Raw genomic sequence first — 18,172 nt, forward strand, 5'->3', positions numbered from 1 at the left:
ATTTTAGATTTTACAAGTTTTTTCCCCGGGAAGTGGGGACAACATACACACACGCGCATCATACAACGCACCTCGGATTGCTCAGTTCACGTGGCCCAAATGGCACCTAGCTCGTATATATCCGAAAATCCACCACTTAACAAGTTACCCAGCATCCCCTCCTGCCCTCAAAACCTTTTTGATTATTCCATCAAAGGCCCACAGCGTTCCACAATTAATTCTACTGTTAGGAGTCCTGCCCCACATTTCAGAGTACAAGATTTCCTGGGTATTGCGCTTTAGGAACAAGCTTCTGTTCCCCCTCCCAGTTTATTTTTTCTGTGAATTTCATTATCTTGCCCTAAACCACACACATGCCAGGCGTAACGAAAACATCCATTTGTTTTCTGTATTGGAATGTTGCTAAATTATATGGTTTATTTTTAGTATCAACAGCACAACACAGAGAACTGGTGGTAATAAATCAAGCCTTGGAATGGAAAGAACACCCTTTTACTACCACACATTAGAGGAAAAACAATAAAGCAAGATCACCACACTCTGGTTTCTGAAAAAGAGCCGATTTATTTTCTCACCATTTATAAAAATGCAAGTACAAAAGGGGAATCTAACAAGTCAATAAGAGTACATTTGCTCAGGCTGAATACTGCAAAGCCAAACCATAGTCTTTACTTCTTGTCGCACTGTCAGAGGTACTAGTGAAGGCAGGAATCCTTTTCTGCCACAGGGGAGCTTAGGGCAAGAAAATATTCTCAAGGAGGAAAATGCAGCATTGCTACTCAGTGGGAGTTGTCAGCCAAATCTGTTTGGCACTTCAAATCGTTCCTCAGTAAGGCTTCAGCCAAATCCAGAGTGCAGTTTGCTGAACTGAAAGGAGGATTGTGGAGTGCTTGGAGACCGAGAAGCATATAGTAGCAAGCAGGGTATCCACAAAAGAGCAGTTCCATTGATGAGTAGCCTAATGTGCACGAATGTAGGAAAGGGATGAAGTCATTTGACCACATGAGATTTAGAACTTGACTGTAGGAGACAAATTGTAGTGGGAGGAGGGCAACTTGCTGCAAGATATTGGTAAAATCTCTCTGGACATTCTAGCAAGCTGGCCTCTGCTCCAAATGATCCAGAAGCAGCTGTCAACTGTGTGCTTGTGCAAACTCTTTCCGTAGCCAAAGAGAGTCCTGGTAGAAACGGGGATCTCCCAAGTGCACAGCCGTCCTCTTATAGAAGTAGTAGTACAGCACAGCCACTGCAACCAATCAGAAATAAGTCACAAGCCAGCAAGGTCAACACCTGTAGCAACTTTACTAGTGTTCTTACATTCAACTTCACCATTATCTCCCCAGCTACACTCCCCCTGCTCCCTGTCCCATCTACTTTCTGTGGGGAAGCACAGATGGAACCAGCCTCATTGATAAATTTTTCAGCTTTGCTCAGAAGTCATAACACAGGGGAGAAATGAAACAGCCTCGTACCCATTCTCTGGAAAACAAAAAGAGTCTGCAGCCCATCTGTCCACACAAAATAGTTGGAATTTTTCCAGCGGAGGTTCTGTGGGAAAGAAATGTATGAAATATTAAAGGCAGGAAATAGACTGTTCCTCCCAGAACAACACAAAACAATACCAACCATCCTTTCAGACTTTCTTCAGTGCCCCATCTTTCTACCAAATTCCTTGAGAAACATGGCTCCCATTTTCCTACTCCCAATAATTATTTATATATTTAGGAAGCAGCAACATTCCTAACTACTTCTCTTGAAAGTTCAGAGATTATTACAATCTCAAATAAACATTCTAGAAACCATGCAATAATCCAGGACAACAAAGAAGGCCTGTGGTATCCCATTGATTGGTGTGTCCCCTTCCTACATCCCACTCAAGGAAGCTTCCACATTTTTTCCAAGTATATTAAACCAGGACTTATGCAACTGTATCTATAAAAATATTTTCACAGATAAAATAAAAACCAAAAGTTGACCCACATTAAAATTAGACACAATATTTGTTGAGCTTGTTGGAAAAAAAGAGTAATGATGTTAGATCCACTACTAGAGAGTTTCCAAAACTCATGTTCCCAGTCATAATAGGCTATTCCAAGTCTTTCTTAACAGTTAAGCAACCAGACACCACATGGAATGGATGCCAGCACTCGGAGCAGCTCAGGGAGCAAAGAAAGGTTAATCGGATCAGCAGATTTATACAGAACAACCAGACCTATTCTAGCTCTCAACAACTGATCACAGAAAATCCTCTTAAATCCTCCTGCCTCACCAAGCAAGGTTTAGGAAAGCAGTAGTACCCAACTTTCAAGCTAGATTGCTTCATCTAACTTCAAAGATGAGATATTAATTCCCTAAATATGAGATGACAAGATACTGGGACTTAACTACAATATGTACCATTTTGTCCAGTGTATTCTAGGCAGGTTTACCATTTACAAATAATGGCATGCAATCTTAAAAGAAAGAGTAAAAAAAGGGATGGGGAATGAAAAGGAAAATAGACACACTGAGTTATTCAAACTGGAAATGAGGTGAGATTGAAATAAATCTATTGTTAGCCTCCGTAAAGCCCTCACTCATCTAAAGAGAGCCAAAGAAATCCATAGGGAGGTACTAGACTATTGAGGCTGTAAATATGAGAAGGTTTTTGCCTTCAGTGCAGTGAATTCATATCAATGCAAGCACTGCTTTGGAATTTAAACATTCTGTTCCAAGAAGCCAAGGGTGCTGTACCACGAACTTTTATGACTCTTTGGCAATATAGCCCATCATCAGTGGTAAGTCATTGCATGTCAATGACACCTGTTCATTGTAGTTGTTTGCTCCACTGAACAAAACTTGGACTGAATTTAAATATGTATCCTTCACTTAGGCAGCTGGACAGCAAGACACACGAAGAACCAGGAATTAGGACCTCGTTTTTAAATCACAACATCTGTTGATATTTGAAAAGTAAATCACACAGATCATTGCCTATTGCGACAACAGCAAAAATGCTGAGTGCTTACAATGGATCAGGGTGTCAAACAGAAAATACAGTTTGATCAACTAAAAGCTCAGAGACCAAATATACTTCCTGGCCACTGTTCCAAAACAACTTCTGCACAGCTTCCTGACGCTTCCAAATACCCTGGAAACCTACAAATCTTTTGTCCCAAATGCTTCTGTCCTCCTTCCCTTTAATTACCCAAATTACAGTGACCTCTGTTAAACTTCACAAATCTGTCCAGGAAAAAAGGTGAATGATATAACAGTTATTAAAGCTCAAGATATGTGATATAGGACAAATGCCCAGGCACACTGCCTAGAAGGACAAGACAAACCTAGGAGATAACTACAGAACCGAGCAAATAGAGCCAGAACAAAGCATATATTGATCATTCTATGAGATTTCAATGATCCAATGGGCTCACCCCAATCAACTAATAGCACAGCGAGAGTCAATGGAATAATGGGCTGTGGACAACGCTGCAGCCAAGAAACTTACTTATACAGCCAATAATCAATAAATTAGAGAGGCCACCTTTATACAATATTACAAAATAATAGCAAACATATAACATTTCAACCAGACTTCACTAGGACTACACTAATGCCAGTACTGAGCAAATTAGTGAGTCACATTCCAATACTCCATTTGTGTCCATAGCTGCAGCTGCAAATCAGCATGGGTAGTCATGTATGGCTGCCTTTGACAAAACTGCAGATAAAGTTTGGAAGTCTGTTATAAGAATCAAAATATAAATTTTCTTCTTGGTTCTTTTGAAAAAGACATCAGTCTTCCTTATTGTTGGGATTGTTTGGTTTTGCTTCATAAAAAAAGAGAGAGTTAAAAGATTAAGAATAGATTCTGCTACAAGCATACTGAGCAGTGTTAAGGGGTACAAAGTCTATACATTACATTGAAAAGATGTGAAGACAGCATGAAGGTGAAATGTTTTGGTGCATGAAGCAACAAGAGAAACCAGGAAATTGGGCGGTGGGGGGAATCTGAAGGATGAGCTGTTGCCTACACAGCTTCCAAATCATAAAAAGTGCCAGTAAACCAAGTCAATCAAATGTTAATAACCACTCAACTTACACATAATCACATGTACACAACAAGCTTGCCCTCAGTAAAGACCATAAGAGGGCAACTATGATGGACGATGCAATACGTTAACTTAGGGTACTTTGTGTGATTTGCTATCACATGAATACAGTATTAACAAAATGTACAATAGACCACTTAAATGACAGCTTAGGCAATTATTGCAAGGCCAATCATTTTTCATGGATCTCAGACACAGATATCTAAAAAGAATAAATTAATGTGAGCAGAAGTCAGTGTAACAAGATGTCCGAAGAAAACAAGAATAATGGAGCACACTGTAAATTATGCTCATCAAAAGCAAAAGAAAAGTATGCTTGTTCAAAAAGATCTTAGAAAAAGAAGTGATTGGTATGTATGCAAGAAGTCCAGGGTGTGATGGTGAAGAACGAAGGACAGCTGAGAAAAACAGAACTGCCCCAAAGGGGGGGGGGGACACTGGTCAAAGAAGACTGTAAGGCCTCCTGTATCCAGCTAACCCTATCAGTAGGAAATTCTAGCTTTATACTAACAAGATTCTGAAAGGTTGGAAGGTGAATTAACATGCCAAGCCACAATAATATATTGCATTATAACAGTTGCAACAGCTAGGACCCCTTCCAGTTTATCCTGTTTCATCAGACGAGCTTTTAAATGTCTTAAATACTATTTGGTTTATCTAATCCAACTCCTTCCCAGGTCTTTATTCCTGGGAACTCCTCAACCAGTTCAATGAGACAGCTACTGTTCTACAAATTTTGCACACATTATTTATCACACAGAAGTTGGTACAAAAACCTGAGCTTCTTTTAAAAATATAATGAGTGTTGAAACAAATTTGGAAATCCACAGGTGGTGTTTGCAAGGGATTCCTAGGGTTCAATAGAGAGCACTTCTATCTCTTCCACAGCTACCTGTTGTAACCTAACCTGTTAGTTTCTTCTATTCATCCCTGCTCTTGCACAACATTTCTTCCATTTACCATACTGCTTTTTTGTTACATCCAGACCTCCATGTTTAAAAACTACAGAGTGCTAAACCTGGAGGGAGCATAAAATAAAGTTTGTTTCAACGTGTGTTTTCTTTGCTTGCACAATTACTCCTGTATTCAGAATCTGGGCTTCCTTGATAACCAGTATAAACAATCCTCTCCTGCCTTACCATGACCCAGATGTGGAAGGATATGCTCAAACCAAGGTATGTTGCTGACAAGACAATGGTCCCTTTAAATTTCTGGAACAGAAGATTAACCAGGCCAGCCTGGAAGACGAAGGTATTGAAGAACATGAGGAAGATGATGATGACATTGAAGAGGATGGCAATATCCTGAATGCTGTAAGACAGGCAAACATTTTAATGAGACAGAGATTGATAGATACCTTATACACAGAGGTGTACCTAGGTTCCCTTGCATCCTTGGCATCACACACACACCCTGGTCCCTTGCACAATTGCATTTCTCCACCGAAGCACCCACAGGAGCCTGCATGCTTTGCCCAGCCACCCATAGTATTGGAGGAGCAGCCCAGGGAGCACACGAACAGGAAAGCAAGTCCCTAGCCACTCCAAGCCAGAGTGGAGAGGCACAATTTTTGTGCACACTCTCCAAGCCTGCACTCTTGGCAGGGGCTCACCTAACCAACTCCTAGGTATGCCCCTGCTTGTGGCTCTCCAAATACTACTGGACACCAGCTCCCCACCACCACCCATGGTCATAGATAATGGGAGTTGTGGTCCAGCAACGTTTGGAGGGCCACAGGCTCTCCACAATTGTGGCTCAAGCCTAGTACTTGGAGAACAAAAAGCAGATTAACATAGCTGCAGAAGTTTTCACTGTCCATGCTGCCAAGTGAGACATTAGTCCACTAATTGCAGAGGAAAGGGAACCCCGAAACCCTTTCTAGAAGATTACAATGGAAATAATACCTGCTGCAGCTATCTCTATTTCCCCCTGCTTATCACTCATTTTCATAATCTGAGTGTAGAACTTTATGTAATGGCAATTGAGCTAACAGCTGCTAATACCCACAGAGAAAAGATAGAATGAATGGATTATAATAGCACCACCCCTTTAAAAATATCATTCAACACAATACAGCCTACTAACTGCCGATGTTTCAGGAGTAGGGAAAGAATAATAATTTTCTTGGTATCTTTTATTCTACTTCATTCCTCCATTCATCTCTTCTCTGGCACTCTCTTCTTCCCATTTTCCTGAATGAGAGTGTCCCAAGAAGAGTAGAAACAAACAGAAAGTGCATTCCTGTGCATGTTTACTCAAAAAAGTTCCACTGTGTTCAATGTGGCAAATTCTCTGTAATCCTAAGCACATTTACTATGGATCAAGTCCTCTTGTATACATAAAGGCTTAAGCTGCAATCCTATGCACACTTACACAACAGTAAGCATGACTGAAAACAATGGGACTTCCTTCAGAGTCAAAATAATATATAAGATTGCACTGTTGCTCCTGAGTAGACATACTAACCATCTCTTCTCCATTCCAATTCACTTATTCAAGCACTAGTATACAGTTCTATCCAAGGACCTGAAGAGTAACCACGTTTTTGATCCCTACAGCTTATTTAAGAGCTCATAGCACTGTTGAGCATCTTTTCAGAGACAAATGTATACAAGCCCTTTAAAAAACACCCAGACAGTGACAAGCACCCACTGTTGTGCCATACTCACATGAAAAGCACAAGCTGGATGACGGGCGCCATGCGCAGCAGCTCCGAGAAGGAGTTGACAAAGAGGTCATAGAACAGCAGTAGGAACTGCAAGGAAAGCACCAGGCTATAGTTGCTGGTTTGGAGCATCTTCCTTGCCTCAGTGTCTGCATCCCAGATGAGAGGGACACCTCATGCTCACACAACAGAGGGATACAAACTTTTTCCTCCAGCGCAATCACTCATAGCTCCCTTTGGGCAGAGACCTGAAACCTGCAGAAACACCAGGTGGGGGGAAAGAGGGAGAATAAGGTGAGCAACACTTGCAATAATAGCGGGGAGGGGGGGCATCACAAATCTGGAGCACACCACACACAATCTAGCACTAGAGAGCAAAGATAAACCAGTCAGAAATACAAACAATGAATAAGAATCCCTTTGTTGAAGTAAGACTGGTTGCACCGTTAACTGCTACTGCCTAACACTGTTCTTAACATTTTTCGGTGATCTAAGAACTTTACTCTTGCTGCCCCTCCGCGGCTTTTCTCCTATTTCTACACAGTGGAAAGCAAAGCACGAGGGTGGGTGGCGAGGGCTGACTGGCCCCAGCCACCTCCAAGGGGCTGGAAAAGGCGCCTTTTCTTCCTGGGCAACACGGATCAAGCGCCACGGACCTCATCTCCTTGGTGATCAAGATTTCGAACCGGGTACACGCGATCTCGTTCTGTGGGCTCCCAAGCGCCCTCGACCTCACGCTCCCCGTGTTAAGTAACGGGGCACGACAGGTCGCGAAAGATAGGCCCGTCGCTGCTCCAGCTCGCTCTTTGCTCCCGGCCCTCACCTGGCGCGGCAGTTGCCCGTTCCCATGGAGACGGCGCAGCCACTCAGGGGAGCGTAGGAGGCAGCCTGGCCGGAAGCTGCCGCCCTTGCGGTCACGGTCACAGAGTTGTAAATGACAGAGCGGACGGAGAATCTCGTTGCCCGGATAGGAAACTTCCGCCCTGCCTCTGGAAGCCATTTATAAAGTCTTCCATGGGGCGGAAGTGAATGCATCTGGAAGAAACCCGTGATTCTACAGCGGCTTAGAGGGGACTACTTTTTTTGATGCTTAGTTTTAAAAACAACAAAAACAAAAACATTTAAAACATGGCCCAGCACAGTCGGATCACATTTCACCATTTGTGTGCCGGGGTTTTTGGCTTGGAGAGCTGCTTATAACAGCCCTGCAAGGACACTATTAATGGTGCAGGTCAGAAGTAGCACGAACATTTGCATTTTCAGGTTACAGCAATCTAGTTCATTTGCCTCTTCATACCACCCTCGTCCACTAAACTCCGTAGACTCCGCGCTACACCCGCAAATGTTTACAGGGGTGTGCGCGCGCCTCTCACCTGATACAAGACCCCGAGTTAGAAAATTATAGACTCCTCTCTTTGCTACTACTTTTTGCTCGTTATGTGGGCACCTGCTTCCCAACTATTGCTAAAGTAAAATCTTCAATTTCTCCTTTGATTTCTATGAGCAGCTGAAATTCCGCGTGCAGACGACAACCGCTGGCGCTTTTCCCCTATCTGTATGATACATGGTGCGGAGAGCGTGTTTTTTGTTTTTGCCTTTATTTACCCTTTGCCGCTGATCCGGCTTTTGAGCTTTTCTGGTGGATTATTACCACTTCGGTGCGAAAGAAATAATTCTCCCCTTCCTTCCTTCCTTCGGTCTCCTTCAGCGCACTAAACTGGAACTTCCAGCTGCTGGAGAGGCATTCCACCATTTGATGAAATCAATCCGTGTTTACTGCCTCAATTTTTAAAAATGCAGTCGTTCCAGTGAAATCAGACCACCGGAAATCTATTTTTGTTTTGATACCACAGCTACAGAGCGAAATCCTGCAGCGCGATTTCAGCAGATTAAGGGGCACCTACCTAACGCCGCTGCCAGTCTACAATAATAACTTACTGGCGTGGAACAGGGAGTTATAGAAAAGGTTGCCAACCTGACACAGCTCCTCCTTTGCCTTCAGCCCTTGCTGTGTGACAGGCAAAACTTCGTCACGTGACGCGTTTCCTGTTACTACACCTGTATACATACCTGCAATATACCTATACCAGCTCAATTTGCCGGGCACTTAGGCATCCAGGAAGTCCCTCATCTGACGCAAGGGAAAACAGTAATGACGGGTGCACCTAGGTACAGGCAGAAGCAAACGAAGAGGCTTGTAAAGCATCCTTAAATGAGAACTTTCCCGGCTCGATTCCCCGCCGTGCTCATGCCCAGCAATATACTGTATAGTACTGTACAGATCTTGCCGAGAAAACTACATTTCCCAGAAACCCGTCGTGGCGTTGGCTGGACAGTGCCATAAACTGCGCTAGACTAATCTCGAGTGCCTCCTGTCATGAGCAGAGACGATGGAGCTGAAGGGGACCTGGAGCTTTGGAACTACTTTTCCCGGCGCTCCCCGCGACTCAGGCGGAAGCGAGGTGTGAGCTGTTGCTTGTATTTCTCGGTTCTTTGGGTGCGTGGACGCAGCTGGGTCGCGAAAGCAAACCTTGACCCTTGTGTGCGCGCAATCCCTCTTGCGGCTGCTCCCAGGCGCTTCCCTGCAAGGGGCGATCTCGCTACCCATTTATACGTTATGCTATCTAGCAAGTGTACTTCCTTATTGCTCCTCATATGCGCTTTAATGGCGCGGTCGGGGGTGTGCCCTGGGCAGCAGAACCCGCAGTGCTTGAAACTGCTTGCAAGTTGCTCTCTGGAACTGCTATGGGTTCAGCTTCGCTCGACAGCCTGGATCCAATAGATGTTTCGTGTGCTAGTTGAACAGAGATGCGACCGGGGATCCTGCAGCCCTGCAGGTGCTTCTGGACTCCAGCTCCCATCAGCTTCAGCCACAAGGGGGAGGTGGCCTGGGTGATGGGAGTTGTAGTCTATCAGTATCTGGAGAGCAGCAGGTGCCCCAGTTGTGCAAGGTAACTGTACTGTATGTTGCTTACGAAGGATGTTGCCGCAGCAAACCAATTTATCGCTTAAATGCCAGCAGCTTTCTTGCGGCAGAGCACTGGACGTCACGGGACTTTGTGCTTTATTGTTAACTTTATGAGGCTGGAGTTGGTTCCTTGTTCAGCACGCATGAGGGAGCAGCCTGAATATGGAACTGACGTTTGCACACTTCTGCGCCTTGCGATAAGTTGTCGGCAGCCGCGTTTCAATTCCAGCGTCACCCCGAGAGACTGCCAGCTATAAGTAGTGCCATCTTAGCATTCTCTCCCATCCAAGGGTTGTTTTTTGTTTGTTTGTTTGTTTGTTTGTTTGTTTGTTTGTTTGCATTGGCTGCCGTTATGTTCGTGAAACCGAGAGACGGTGAAATTCAAGGCTAAAAGACGGAGTAGTTTGTCACTAGTTAAATCTGTTCACCAGTCGATGCCAGAAATTATTCTAATTTAAATATCGACCCACAAGTGCTTAAAGTCCTCCCTCTCTTTGGAAGCAAAGGAAAGCAAAAGCAGCAACCACCTGGTGCGATTTTCAAAAGGGGCTCTTTGGCATGGTAGTGCATCAGTGTTTATTAGTTATTGCCACAGTGGCCATTTTCTGCTCTTCTCTTTGACCCGGCTTATACTTTGCAGTAAAGCTATAAGACTGTAAGTAAAAAGGTTGATCATAAAGATAAATTATTCTAATCGGGTAGCTGGTCAAAACATGTTAGCAAAACCATATTTTGAATGAAACATTTCCAAAGTTGGCTGTAGTTTCTATGTATTTCTTTTCTTATCTTACACCTACTTACCCTTGATGTTTACACTTCCTTTCCTAAGGGTGTTTTAATACTTTGTTCTAAATCTATTGATGGGGGGGTTGTGTGTGTGTGTGTGTGTTGTTATGAATTTGTGGGGTGAGAGACACTCTAAATTCCTGGGTCCAATAAAAGTTATAATTAATCAAGGACTGGGGAGTTAAAACTGCCGAGCGAGCACTGAACCACTGGAATATTAACATTAACAACAACAACAACAACAATTCTATACTGCCCTTCATCCAAGGATCACAGGGCGGTTTAAAATATAAAAGGACCAAAATGCATGCCATAGTAACAAACAAAAACACAGTAGTTACTCTGTGCTGGATAGCAGAGGGGTGTGAGACCCTCCTCCTTCTAGAGAAGTAGATAGTAATACAAATGGCCATTTTTCAGTTGCAGTGGACTGATGTAAGCAAGAGGGAAAATAGTTTTGGGAGGGAAGCAGAGTCTATGGTGAAAAGGCGGTCACAGCACAATGTGGGCTGACAGTTTGAATCCAGCGTGGCAGCAATGGTAGAAACAGGGCCCTCCTGACCTGTAAAACTCCCCTGTATAATTGTGGGAATTGCAGTTGTAGGTGCTGTGAATTGTAGCTCGGTGAGAGGCAAACTACAATTCCCAAGCTTATTTTGAGGAAGCCATGAGCTTTGAATGTAAATGTATGGTACAGGTGTGACCCCAAACTGAACTGGCAACTTTAAACAATTTTTTGTGGGCTATGCCCCCCACAGAAACCACACAGGACACAGCTGCTCAGCAGCTTTCACTTTTGCATCAGCACATTTTCCTCTTGGTGTACGTGGTGAGTTAATGGCACAAAAGTTTCAGTAGAGCTCTCCAGTTCATGAGAAGATGCTAATAGAAGATGCCAGCCATCCAAACTGAGAGTCTGGCTGCAGTTAGACAAGAGACTTTTTTTTTTAAGACCCTAGGTTGTCACTCACTTAACTTCCAGCCCACCTTTGCACTGTGAAGAGCAATGTTTCAGTCATTGCCATAGTCTTTTAATGCACACACTCTGCAAGCTTCTCACTTCTGTCTTGAAAGCAGAAGTTGGGATGATCTTGTGACCGTTGTCTCCCTCCAGGACCCAGTGGTTGCAGGTGCAGCATCTGTGAAGGGCTGCTGGGTTGGTAGAAAAAGTCTGTGGTTTGCACCTTTCACTGTGGGGACAGTTCGTAAATAAATTTGAAAACTAATGTGAGGCTATCTGTTTTCTTATGCAATTGGCTGCAGTGACCTTTATTTTTGGCTGAAACTCAGCTATGGCTCTTAGATCAAGTTGGATCCAGTAGTAGCCAATCTAACTTCACTTTATGAGTGCCAGTGTTGCTTACACAAAAGTTTGCCTTGGTTCACAGAAGAGCCTTGGATATCAGAATTGGACATAACACATGGTATCTGCTGCCTAACTAGATTTAACTAAATTGGAGTTGCATCCTGCCAGATCATATGATCAATTCAGTGTAAGTTCTGGTTCCTGATCAACAACTGTGGGACTGTTTTGTTTCTCTGGAAACTTTCTCTTCAGTAACATGTGTACTCCTTTGGTGTTTCTGTGCGATTTGGCTTTGGGAAGTATGGAATCATCAGTAATTGAGCCTCCTTCTTTTAGTGGACAGGGGCTGCAGACAGTAGAAGCCCCTGCTGACACAGTTGGATATAGTCTGTGAGGTGTGTTACCCCATTGGACAAGCTGCTGGTAACTGCCAGCCTTGACTTTTGCGAGAATAGTGGTTAGAATGTGAATTGCCTTAACCAGCCTGGGGAAATTCCAGATCTACCTTCCACTTAGCTGTGAAGTTTTGATGTTTCATGGTCTGTGGTGGACATACTATTGAAATCAGTTCCTCTGACCCAGCGTCTGAGACTCCACCCTATTTTGGGTTACAAAACTGTGTGACAGAAAAACAGTTCTCTGCTGAAGGGAGGAAAGCAGAACTAGGTAGTAAGGAAAGGGAGGAGGCAAAAATCTGCTGGTGCCAGAAGCAGCAGATGGTTGGACAGCTTTTACAGCTAGCTGGTCTCTTGCCTTCTCAGGTGTGCTCCCTGTGAACAGGATGATTCCCAGAGTCTCATTCTTGCTGCTCTCAATCCTACTGGGAATTCTGGGGATCTTGTGTGTGGTGTTCACAGTCTACTGGACCCAACACTGGCTTGGTGGCTTTGCCTGGGATGGTTCTTCTCAGATGTTTAACTGGCATCCAGTTTTCATGGTGACAGGCATGTTGGTCTTGACTGGTGCAGGTAAGTGAAAAGAGGATCCAATCCTTTTCTGATTTCCCCTCCTCCTGCCCCAGTAGCAGAACAGATATTAACATCCTATACAGTGGTATCTCCGGTTAAGAACTTAATTTGTTCTGGAGGTCTGTTTTTAACCTGAAACTGTTCTTAACCTGAAGTACCACTTTAGCTAATGGGGCCTCCCGCTGCCACCGCACGATTTCTGTTCTCATCCTGAAGCAAAGTTCTTAACCCGAGGTACTCTTTCTGGGTTTGCTGAGTCTGTACCCTGAAGCATCTGTAACCTGAGATACCACTGTATCCTTTTAAGTGTGTTTGTGTGTGTTTGGGCGGGGGGTTATTTTATTATGTATCTTGTGTTTTTATCTTGTGTTTTTATGCTGTGAACCAGCCTGAGATCATTGGCTGAAGGGCAGTATACAAAACAAGCAAACCTGGGAATCAGTGACTTGGCTATTTTGGCGGGGATGTGGGGAGGGTGCCTGAGCCATCTTGGCTCTAGTGACTTCTCCCCCTCTTTCTCCTCCAGCGGTGCTGGTGTATCGCGTGCCCCTCTCTTGGTCGGGGCCCAAACTGCCATGGAAGCTGCTGCATGCAGGACTGACCTTGGCAGCATTCATCCTAATTGTCCTGGGACTGGTGGCCGTCTTTGAATATCACAACAAACAGGGCATTGCCAACATGTACTCCCTCCACAGCTGGCTAGGGCTTGGCGCTGTGCTGCTCTTCTCCTGTCAGGTGGGTAAGAACCTAAGAAGCTGTAGCTTGGTGGCAGAGCACATACTTTGCATCGGGTGTGGGGAACATTCACCCTCCAGATGTTGCGGAACTACACTTCTCATCATCCCTGAGTATTGGCCATGCTTGCTAGGGCAAATAGGAGTTGCTGTGCTGCAACATCTGAGGGCCAAATATCCCCCACCCCTGTTTTACATACTTGGTTCAGTCCCAGTCACTTTTATGTAGGGTCGGAGCAGGGGGAAACCTGTCTGAAACTGCCGCTTTTAGTGTTCGGGAGGGATACACAATCTTCAGGTTTGTTGGATCTACTTTGGTTGTTTTTCTTCACAAGAATCCCAAGAGCAACCAACCACAGCTAGGTGCAAAAGACATATTTGGAATTAAATAAGGTGGTTGCCTCCTAGCACAATCTCAGCCCATGAATCCCAGTACTGAGAAAGTTGCCATTTGTAGATCTAACCTCCTTGAATTCATCGTAATACTTCTAAGAGCAAAGTATTTTGGTGGGTTGTCACCAGTGCTTTTTTCTGGGGGACACAGGTGTACGCATACCCCTAAACATTTTGTGAATTTAATTTTGGCCTCATTGAGGGGCAGTATTTCAATATTAATAGGAAAATGAGAGTACTCCTAAACATTTTTTAAAGAAAAAAAGCACTGGTTGTCACCCACATTGCATAGAAAATATACTTTTGTCTTAAACCTGCGGCCTGACACTTCTTGTATTTTGTGAGAGTGAATAATTTGTTGTAGCCACCCTTTTCATAAATATTAGGTTTCCTCCCTCTTGGGTAATCCCCCCTTAACCCCTTCACCATGTGCACATGTGGTATTAAAAGTTTGTTTCAAACATTTTATTTGTTTTATTTAAAATGTTATCTGTAAAAGCGCAGTAGATATTTGAAAAAAACTAACCTAAATTGTTCGCTGGTGGCTGTCTATCTCCCCCCCCCCCAAGCTCTCATAGCTAGTTTGAGATTTTAGATCATGAATATAATAAAAAAAATACTTCTGCAAATCTGGTTTCTGCATTACTTGTGCTCAGTCCCTGTGCAGATGCCATGCTGAGCCCTTCCTCCAATATGGGTTTCTGAAAATATCCCAATTTCTTATCTCTTCCATCCAGTGGGCCATGGGCTTTGCTTCTTTCTTGCTGCCTTGGGCTCCCACCTGGTTCCGAGCCTTGTACAAGCCCATCCATGTCTTCTTTGGCTCTGCCATCATCCCTCTAGTTGTGGCCGCCTGCATCTCCGGCATCAATGAGAAGCTTTTCTTCAAACTGTGAGTAGCAAAACAGAGAGGGCTTGATAATGGGAGGAGGAAAGAGCATGCGCTAAAAAGACAATGGAGAATATGTTGCGGGTTATTTACACTGGAGAGAGTTGGCAGCCTTCTGGGGTACAGATAATGAGGGATGAAGAGGCAGCTGCTCAGCCTGGTCCAGATCGATAGCAGTCATTATAAGTTTGAAAGCAATGATAGCTTTGAGACCAGGAATAAGGAACATATAGTTCGGCAACGTTTGAAAGGCCACTGGTTCCCCATCCCTGTTTTAGAAGTACAGAAGGGAAATGTGTCCACAAGGCAATGGGGAACCTGAGAATGCGGTTAAACCACATGTAGCAGAAGCAGATGGGAATGTGGAGCTAGTGTCTGGAGGCTTGCAATGTGAAGATAGTGTTCTGCTCAATAGGTCATTGTACACATTTCCTTGAATATAAGATGTGCTCCAGCCTCGAGCCCAAATGCATTACTTGGGTGTCTGGGACAGCAGAGTGGCTGTTGGAGCAAAGCTACGTACATATGGTGAAAGAGATTATGTGGCTTAATATAGATTGTTGGCACTATCCAGATATTTCCTTCTTGATGGGTCTCTGGGGAGGTGTTTGTGGTGCTATTGGCTTTTCATCAAGCATTTTTGCTTTTTGTCTGTACTTTTAGAACAAGCACAACCACACCCTACTCTCAGCTTCCTGCAGAGGCATGGTTTGCCAACATATTGGGGATGCTGATCCTGGTCTTTGGGCTACTGGTGCTGTTTGCCCTTGCCATGCCAGTATGGAAGCGTCCAGATGTGAATTCGCAAGATACCCAAGAGGTGGTATTATTATTATTATTATTATTATTATTATTAGCCTTTAATATTTATTTATTTTACTACAACTATTTCCTGCCTATCCTTCAAGGCATCACACAAGGTTTTCTGTCTCCCCCACTACAATTTATCCTAACAACAACCCTCTGAGGCAGGTTAGGCTAAGAGGGACTGGCCAAAGTCACCCACTGAGAGGGGATTTGACCCTGGATCTTCTTGGTCCTAGTCGAGCACTCTAGTCACTACACCATACTGGCTCGAACCCACCAATGTATTGTGGCTTGTAATTCATGTCTGTTGAGTTTAAATGGTAGTGTGTACTAGCTTGGACAAAGTAGCGGAGGGATGGGGGAAGAATTTTTCAGAAAATGAAACTCTTGTTCAACTGTTGTTAGGATGAGAGCAGTGTATTTTCGCTGTGTACACACAAGAGTTCCAAGTAGATTTGGTGCATCCCATGTTTACATGTTTTTTCCCCCTGCCATCCACATGATTTTATCCTCCTTCAAGTAGAAACTTGCACCACCTCCCAATAATTCAGATTTATTTGATACACAGATAATGCAGTAAGGGGAAAAAAATCCAACATAAAACCACATGCTACCCAAATATGAATGTACTAAAGCACATTATGTGGGTGACACCCATATATGTACGTGTGTGATGATGTTTTGCTGGGTGTCATGTTTTCATCATCACCTCTACTTCTGATGACAAGGCAGTTCTCAATGGGCTTCTGGTGGGGCTGAGTATGACCTCATATATGCTTTTTTTCTTTTTCTTTCTTTTAAAAATCTCCTGTTTTCTGCAAATCTGGTATATCAGAAAACTTGTATCTATATTTCTTTTAATGGCTGTGCACACAAGTAAGCAAATACCTGTGCAAATGCTCATAATGGACCGCGGGTGTCCTTAAGTCAGAGAGGGGTTCTATAAAGTACTAATGGGGAAGTACTAATTGAGGAGAGGGGGGACAATAACACATAGGATGAGTATAGCCCTTCAAGAACTGACCGATAGTACGGACAGGAGACGTTAAACTTCATTAGATTTTGGGTTGTGGGTTTTTTGGTTTTATTATACACACACACACACACACACACACAAATATGTTCATTGCATACCACCCTAACGAAGGAAATAACTGAACAGTGGGGGCGTGTTTTTGAGATTTAATTTTCGGTTAATGATAAGAAATGTTCCTTGTGGATTATTAGTCTGACTGGCTTCCAACAGTTCTCTGTCCTATTTCCCCATAGCCTCCATGGGTTTATATTGCAGAACATTTGTTTTGAAAACACAGACATAGAATGACACATGTGTATAGTAGTGGAACTTATCCCTGGCAAAAGGAGCAACAGTATGGGAGCTAAATCCTAGAAACCTGGTCTGAATTTTCTCTGCAAGAGGCCTAGACTGAACATCATAAGCAATAGACAACATGTTCTGAGAGAGTTTAATATCTGAGAGTGAGATAGAAAGCTTATGGAATCAAGCTTTATTATTTACTTCTGTTCTTTTTCTACAGCCCTTGCTACAGGAGCATAAATGAAGCAGCAAACAGGAAGGATTGTGATCCAGACCTGTGTGGTGGCCTGTTCTCCACTGAGATCTTCAGCCATTCTTGCTTCTGTTTTCAGTGCAAGAGTTGAAACTTTAATTGTGGCACTGAATTGTCTGGCCTTCTGGGTACTTTATTCATTCCCCCCACCCCACCCCACCCCCGGCTTGCTCTTGCTGAGTTGTTGAGCTGCTGGAAATCCAGGTATCTCTGAACAATTCATTTCTTAGTTGCTATTGTGCCATTATGACAAGTTCCCAGATTTTTGTACTTCGTGGACTTATTAGAAACCTAAATTATCAGATGAAATAAATGATTCCTTCTAATTGTTTTGCTGTTGGATTTGCAGGTGCTTCTACACTAGGTGTTCAGCGTGGAATTGTCATGCTTCGGGCATTCACTTTTGAATGGGGCATCCATACAGTGCTGACATCCATGTATTGTCCTCCTGTGTTTTCCTGTGACTCTTGTTAGGTATTTGTTTAATACCTACTCTTGTTAGGTATTTTCTGTTTAATAACAGAAAAACAGCACAATTCTGACGGTGCCTGCGGCCTTAGCATTCCTCATCCATCTTCTTAAAGAGATGGAGTTTCAATTAGTGTGTCCAGATGAGGGTCTCCTACTGCTATCAGTCATGACTCTCCCGTTATAAGCAGAATGGCAGCTGATTATCCACCTGCCTCTGGTGCTCTGGTGCAGTGTCTGCATCTTATTATATTTTGTCCACAAGGTGGGCATGACATAACTGTATGGACAAGGTTATACCCTTCTGTTTCTTCACCTGTTGGTTGGCTGTCACACGTCTCCTTTTCCTCACATTTTGAAGCGGGTGCTTCTTGGCACCATTTTAACCCCCTGCTTTGTGTGCCCTCCTGTGTGAATGTGTTTACACAGTTAGCACAATTGCAAAAAAGTAAAGAAGAGTGCTTGCAGCTTACTTCCAAGTAAACATCATTAGAGATCAGGCTCTAAATCCCGTGGATTTCACTTG

At 43.6% G+C, this 18,172-nt stretch overlaps 2 protein-coding genes across 11 annotated transcripts; one reads left to right on the forward strand and one right to left on the reverse strand.

The window, feature by feature from the left end:
• Window positions 1-541: 541 nt before the first annotated feature.
• TMEM138 (transmembrane protein 138) lies at window positions 542-8,540 on the reverse strand. 3 transcript variants are annotated; one of them, XM_082221887.1, is made up of 5 exons: window positions 8,362-8,540; window positions 6,761-7,011; window positions 5,231-5,402; window positions 1,473-1,548; window positions 542-1,246 (listed from the first exon to the last, which is right to left on the reverse strand). In XM_082221887.1, the coding sequence occupies exons 2-5, from the start codon at window positions 6,886-6,888 to the stop codon at window positions 1,134-1,136; spliced, it is 489 nt and encodes a 162-aa protein (XP_082078013.1). In that variant the 5' UTR covers window positions 6,889-7,011; window positions 8,362-8,540; the 3' UTR covers window positions 542-1,133. The 3 variants fall into 3 exon arrangements, with proteins under 3 accessions (XP_082078013.1, XP_082078012.1, XP_082078011.1); XM_082221886.1 differs by lacking the exon at window positions 8,362-8,540 and adding an exon at window positions 7,580-7,731; XM_082221885.1 differs by lacking the exon at window positions 8,362-8,540 and adding an exon at window positions 7,413-7,573.
• Window positions 8,541-8,966: 426 nt separating this feature from the next.
• Window positions 8,967-17,504, forward strand: CYB561A3 (cytochrome b561 family member A3). 8 transcript variants are annotated; one of them, XM_082221444.1, is made up of 6 exons: window positions 8,967-9,218; window positions 12,578-12,784; window positions 13,311-13,519; window positions 14,649-14,803; window positions 15,464-15,620; window positions 17,146-17,504. In XM_082221444.1, the coding sequence occupies exons 1-6, from the start codon at window positions 9,134-9,136 to the stop codon at window positions 17,167-17,169; spliced, it is 837 nt and encodes a 278-aa protein (XP_082077570.1). In that variant the 5' UTR covers window positions 8,967-9,133; the 3' UTR covers window positions 17,170-17,504. The 8 variants fall into 8 exon arrangements, with proteins under 8 accessions (XP_082077570.1, XP_082077576.1, XP_082077573.1 ...); XM_082221450.1 differs by lacking the exon at window positions 8,967-9,218 and adding an exon at window positions 9,248-9,296; XM_082221447.1 differs by lacking the exon at window positions 8,967-9,218 and adding an exon at window positions 9,427-9,707.
• Window positions 17,505-18,172: the final 668 nt, after the last annotated feature.

Source organism: Podarcis vaucheri (genome assembly GCF_965113315.1).
Source record: "Podarcis vaucheri genome assembly, chromosome: 1".
Classification (NCBI taxonomy): Eukaryota; Metazoa; Chordata; class Lepidosauria; order Squamata; family Lacertidae; genus Podarcis; species Podarcis vaucheri.

What these genes read in the sequence shown, in the direction of transcription:
- CYB561A3 (XM_082221444.1), top strand. Translation starts at nt 9,134, where the DNA reads ATGAGCAGAGACGATGGAGCTGAAGGGGACCTGGAGCTTTGGAACTAC. An exon ending in GCGACTCAGGCGGAAGCGAG is followed by an intron (nt 9,219 to 12,577) that starts GTGTGAGCTGTT and finishes TTGCCTTCTCAG; the next exon opens with GTGTGCTCCCTGTGAACAGG. An exon ending in ATTCGCAAGATACCCAAGAG is followed by an intron (nt 15,621 to 17,145) that starts GTGGTATTATTA and finishes CTTTTTCTACAG; the next exon opens with CCCTTGCTACAGGAGCATAA.
- TMEM138 (XM_082221887.1), bottom strand. Translation starts at nt 6,888, where the DNA reads ATGCTCCAAACCAGCAACTATAGCCTGGTGCTTTCCTTGCAGTTCCTA. An exon ending in ATCCAGCTTGTGCTTTTCAT is followed by an intron (nt 5,403 to 6,760) that starts GTGAGTATGGCA and finishes CCTGTCTTACAG; the next exon opens with CATTCAGGATATTGCCATCC. An exon ending in TTTTGTTTTCCAGAGAATGG is followed by an intron (nt 1,247 to 1,472) that starts GTACGAGGCTGT and finishes GATTGGTTGCAG; the next exon opens with TGGCTGTGCTGTACTACTAC.